Raw genomic sequence first — 6,408 nt, forward strand, 5'->3', positions numbered from 1 at the left:
CTACAGACGCAGCACCGGGACCATCACTAATACACGCAGGAGGCGTCTATCTCCTACAGACGCAGCACCGGGACCATCACTAATACACGCAGGAGGCGTCTATTTCCTACAGACGCAGCACCGGGACCATCACTAATACCCGCAGGAGGCGTCTATCTCCTACAGACGCAGCACCGGGACCATCACTAATACACGCAGGAGGCATCTATCTCCTACAGACGCAGCACCGGGACCATCACTAATACACGCAGGAGGCATCTATCTCCTACAGACGCAGCACCGGGACCATCACTAATACACGCAGGAGGCGTCTATCTCCTACAGACGCAGCACCGGGACCATCACTAATACAAGCAGGAGGCATCTATCTCCTACAGACGCAGCACCGGGACCATCACTAATACACGCAGGAGGCGTCTATCTCCTACAGACGCAGCACCGGGACCATCACTAATACACGCAGGAGGCATCTATCTCCTACAGACGCAGCACCGGGACCATCACTAATACCCGCAGGAGGAATCTATCTCCTACAGATGCAGCACCGGGACCATCACTAATACACGCAGGAGGCGTCTATCTCCTACAGACGCAGCACCGGGACCATCACTAATACACGCAGGAGGCGTCTATCTCCTACAGACGCAGCACCGGGACCATCACTAATACACGCAGGAGACGTCTATCTCCTACAGACCCAGCACCGGGGCCATCACTAATACACGCAGGAGGCGTCTATCTCCTACAGACGCAGCACCGGGACCATCACTAATACACGCAGGAGGCGTCTATCTCCTACAGACGCAGCACCGGGACCATCACTAATACACGCAGGAGGCGTCTATCTCCTACAGACGCAGCACCGGGACCATCACTAATACACGCAGGAGGCGTCTATCTCCTACAGACGCAGCACCGGGACCATCACTAATACACGCAGGAGGCATCTATCTCCTACAGACGCAGCACCGGGATCTCACTAATACACGCAGGAGGCGTCTATCTCCTACAGACGCAGCACCGGGACCATCACTAATACACGCAGGAGGCATCTATCTCCTACAGACGCAGCACCGGGACCATCACTAATACACGCAGGAGGCGTTTATCTCCTACAGACCCAGCACCGGGACCACCACTAATACACGCAGGAGGCGTCTATCTCCTACAGACGCAGCACTGGTACCATCACTAATACACGCAGGAGGCATCTATCTCCTACAGACGCAGCACCGGGACCATCACTAATACACGCAGGAGGCATCTATCTCCTACAGACGCAGCACCGGGACCATCACTAATACACGCAGGAGGCGTCTATCTCCTACAGACGCAGCACCGGGACCATCACTAATACACGCAGGAGGCGTCTATCTCCTACAGACCCAGCACCGGGACCATCACTAATACCCGCAGGAGGCGTCTATCTCCTACAGACGCAGCACCGGGACCATCACTAATACACGCAGGAGGCATCTATCTCCTACAGACGCAGCACCGGGACCATCACTAATACACGCAGGAGGCATCTATCTCCTACAGACGCAGCACCGGGACCATCACTAATACACGCAGGAGGCGTCTATCTCCTACAGACGCAGCACCGGGACCATCACTAATACAAGCAGGAGGCATCTATCTCCTACAGACGCAGCACCGGGACCATCACTAATACACGCAGGAGGCGTCTATCTCCTACAGACGCAGCACCGGGACCATCACTAATACACGCAGGAGGCATCTATCTCCTACAGACGCAGCACCGGGACCATCACTAATACCCGCAGGAGGCATCTATCTCCTACAGATGCAGCACCGGGACCATCACTAATACACGCAGGAGGCGTCTATCTCCTACAGACGCAGCACCAGGACCATCACTAATACACGCAGGAGGCGTCTATCTCCTACAGACCCAGCACCGGGGCCATCACTAATACACGCAGGAGGCATCTATCTCCTACAGACGCAGCACCGGGACCATCACTAATACACGCAGGAGGCGTCTATCTCCTACAGACGCAGCACCAGGACCATCACTAATACACGCAGGAGGCATCTATCTCCTACAGACGCAGCACCGGGACCATCACTAATACACGCAGGAGGCGTCTATCTCCTACAGACGCAGCACCGGGACCATCACTAATACACGCAGGAGGCATCTATCTCCTACAGACGCAGCACCGGGATCTCACTAATACACGCAGGAGGCGTCTATCTCCTACAGACGCAGCACCGGGACCATCACTAATACACGCAGGAGGCATCTATCTCCTACAGACGCAGCACCGGGACCATCACTAATACACGCAGGAGGCGTCTATCTCCTACAGACTCAGCACCGGGACCACCACTAATACACGCAGGAGGCGTCTATCTCCTACAGACGCAGCACTGGTACCATCACTAATACACGCAGGAGGCATCTATCTCCTACAGACGCAGCACCGGGACCATCACTAATACACGCAGGAGGCATCTATCTCCTACAGACGCAGCACCGGGACCATCACTAATACACGCAGGAGGCATCTATCTCCTACAGACGCAGCACCGGGACCATCACTAATACACGCAGGAGGCGTCTATCTCCTACAGACCCAGCACCGGGACCATCACTAATACACGCAGGAGGCGTCTATCTCCTACAGACGCAGCACTGGTACCATCACTAATACACGCAGGAGGCGTCTATCTCCTACAGACGCAGCACTGGTACCATCACTAATACACGCAGGAGGCATCTATCTCCTACAGGCGACGCACCGGGACCATCACTTATACATGCAGGAGGCGTCTATCTCCTACAGACGCAGCACCGGGACCATCACTAATACACGCAGGAGGCATCTATCTCCTACAGACGCAGCACCGGGATCTCACTAATACACGCAGGAGGCATCTATCTCCTACAGACGCAGCACCGGGACCATCACTAATACACAATAAGAGTAATATACAACAGACTTATTAATAACTGAACACAACTCCAAAATAGTAATACACATACTAATAACGAACACACAGACACACAATAACATAAAAGAGACACACATATAATAACACAACCATATATTTAGTTACGCTATAACATACAGTAACACACATGTGCAGAAAATGGCATACTCCACACCGTACACAAAGTAACACACGGTACAATACACAAGTAGATAATGATACACACACACACACATGCAGAGAGTAGCACACATACACACACCATAATGCACATAGGTATAAATAGGTACATATAATACAATAACACACAAGCATAGAGTAGCACACTCAGCAATACATACACATAAGCACACAGGCATAGTGTGGTACACATAGTAACAAACACACATACAGGTAAACACACACAGTAACACACACACAAACACACAGAGTAACACACACACAGAGCGAGACCCGGGGCAGCAGGCTGCTATCAGGAAGCTGGAGCCGCTCTGGTAGGAGGAATGCAGCAGCAGCAGCAGCAGTTAGATGCCTCCCCCCTCAGCACAAGCAGCCTCAGTGCTCCTCACACTCAGTGCTGTGACTGCTGCCCCTCAGCCTGTGCCCCAGCCTCAGTGCAGGACAAGGGGCCACAGCTGACATGTCCCATAGGAGGACCTCCCTGCCATGCATCCCCCGGGAGCAGGTAAGTGCCATCTGCAGGGAGGGAGGATGGGGTGTCCCAGCCGGGAGCCGCAGCAACACACTGCACTCTCCGCTGCCTGCCGCCTGCACTCTCCGCTGCCTGCACTCTCCGGGAGTTTCCTCTAACTTTTATCACCCCTGCCGGGCTCGGGAGCGCATAGATATATTATATACATATATATACATACATACATACGTACGTACATACATAGGCATAGGGCTGCGGGCTTGCAGCATCTCGCAGGCACTTTACCCCTTATGCTTCCACTGCTGGGGGATGTGAAGGAATCAGCTGCCCAGGTGATGCTGGCAGGCAGGCGGGTGGCTGCAGTGTGCTCTGTGCCGGCTGATCTGGGAATGAGTCTCATCTCCTTATATGTGTCATGTGTAAGTTACAGTGTGCAGTGTACAGTGCATATATGTGTAAGTTACAGTGTGCAGTGTACTGTGTATATATGTATATGTGTCATGTGTAAGTTACAGTGTGCAGTGTACAGTGTATATATGTATATGTGTCATGTGTAAGTTACAGTGTGCAGTGTACAGTGTATATATGTATATGTGTCATGTGTAAGTTACAGTGTACAGTGCATATATGTGTAAGTTACAGTGTGCAGTGTACTGTGTATATATGTATATGTGTCATGTGTAAGTTACAGTGTGCAGTGTACAGTGTATATATGTATATGTGTCATGTGTAAGTTACAGTGTGCAGTGTACAGTGCATATATGTGTAAGTTACAGTGTGCAGTGTACTGTGTATATATGTATATGTGTCATGTGTAAGTTACAGTGTGCAGTGTACAGTGCATATATGTGTAAGTTACAGTGTGCAGTGTACTGTGTATATATGTATATGTGTCATGTGTAAGTTACAGTGTGCAGTGTACAGTGTATATATGTATATGTGTCATGTGTAAGTTACAGTGTGCAGTGTACAGTGCATATATGTGTAAGTTACAGTGTGCAGTGTACTGTGTATATATGTATATGTGTCATGTGTAAGTTACAGTGTGCAGTGTACAGTGTATATATGTGTAAGTTACAGTGTGCAGTGTACAGTGTATATATGTATATGTGCCATGTGTAAGTTACAGTGTGCAGTGTACAGTGTATATATGTATATGTGTCATGTGTAAGTTACAGTGTGCAGTGTACAGTGCATATATGTGTAAGTTACAGTGTGCAGTGTACAGTGTATATATGTATATGTGTCATGTGTAAGTTACAGTGTGCAGTGTACAGTGTATATATGTGTAAGTTACAGTGTGCAGTGTACAGTGTATATATGTATATGTGCCATGTGTAAGTTACAGTGTGCAGTGTACTGTGTATATATGTATATGTGTCATGTGTAAGTTTCAGTGTGCAGTGTATATATGTGTAAGTTACAGTGTGCAGTGTACAGTGTATATATGTATATGTGATATGTGTAAGTTACAGTGTGCAGTGTATATATGTATATGTGTAAGTTACAGTGTACAGTGTATATATGTATATGTGCCATGTGTAAGTTACAGTGTGCAGTGTACTGTGTATATATGTATATGTGTCATGTGTAAGTTTCAGTGTGCAGTGTATATATGTGTAAGTTACAGTGTATATATGTATATGTGATATGTGTAAGTTACAGTGTGCAGTGTATATATATATATATGTGTGTAAGTTACAGTGTACAGTGTATATATGTATATGTGTCATGTGTAAGTTACAGTGTGCAGTGTATATATGTATATGTGTAAGTTACAGTGTGCAGTGTACAGTGTATATATGTATATGTGCCATGTGTAAGTTACAGTGTGCAGTGTATATATATATGTGTAAGTTACAGTGTGCAGTGTACAGTGTATATATGTATATGTGCCATGTGTAAGTTACAGTGTGCAGTGTACAGTGTATATAGTGTCAGGTACACTGCCTGTCCTGGGCAAACTCTGTCTCTGTGGGAGCAATATGTTACTTGGTAATTCCACTGCAACATTGGCTGAGAAAATAGTTATACAGTATGTGCTGTAGTACAGGGGTCTATGTGTAGCTGTGTATGGAAATGTGTGTGAATATATATAAACATTCATACATACATACAGAACATACACAAAACATACATACATGATTGCATACATATACATAGATACATAACATATGAATTCAAACAGACAGTACTTGCATGCATACATACATACACAAAAATACATATGGGCAAGCATACATACATACATATATGCTGTATTCACACACACACACACACAGACATACACATATGTACACACACATAAACATGCATATACTCACAAAACATATATATATATATATATATATATATATACCCACAAATATATCATACATACATACATACATACATACACACATTATGCATGCATACATACATACTGTACATACACACACAAACATACATACACAAACATAGCTGACTCACTTCAGCTTTGGGATCCAACTGCGACATATCAGTTATATATGGTTGTTGGCTGGACTAAAGGCCATATATTTTGAGCTCATTTTGAGGTAACTATCTTTATAGAAGCACTCTATTTCACGGCTGTTTACTCCTGATTTGTGAGATTCTAGAATACTGGTTTGGTACACATCCTATTCAATATTCGAGTATCGGTTTGTTTTCGCCCCTGAGGAAGTCATACTGACGAAACGCGTTGGGCTCTACATCCTAACCGACTAAACTCCTACCAACAAACAGTCAAAGAACAGTACTAACAGCGACTAACAATCTGTCAAAGGAGTGTTCAT

The 6,408-nt window shown here is 46.8% G+C and overlaps 1 protein-coding gene across 2 annotated transcripts in view; it reads left to right on the forward strand.

Annotated features, from left to right (window-relative positions):
* The first annotated feature begins 3,457 nt into the window (after positions 1-3,457).
* Positions 3,458-6,408, forward strand: part of PDE3A (phosphodiesterase 3A) — a 347,829-nt gene continuing 344,878 nt past the window's right edge. The window contains exon 1 of one of the 2 annotated variants that reach the window (XM_083180740.1): positions 3,458-3,646. In XM_083180740.1, coding sequence (XP_083036866.1) covers positions 3,602-3,646 — 45 coding nt within the window. In that variant the 5' untranslated portion in view covers positions 3,458-3,601. The remainder of the gene's footprint in view (positions 3,647-6,408) is intronic. The other variant, XM_083180739.1, reaches the window with a different exon arrangement.

The sequence above is a fragment of the Crinia signifera genome, chromosome 4 (genome assembly GCF_055691185.1).
Source record: "Crinia signifera chromosome 4, ASM5569118v1, whole genome shotgun sequence".
NCBI classification, from domain to species: domain Eukaryota; kingdom Metazoa; phylum Chordata; class Amphibia; order Anura; family Myobatrachidae; genus Crinia; species Crinia signifera.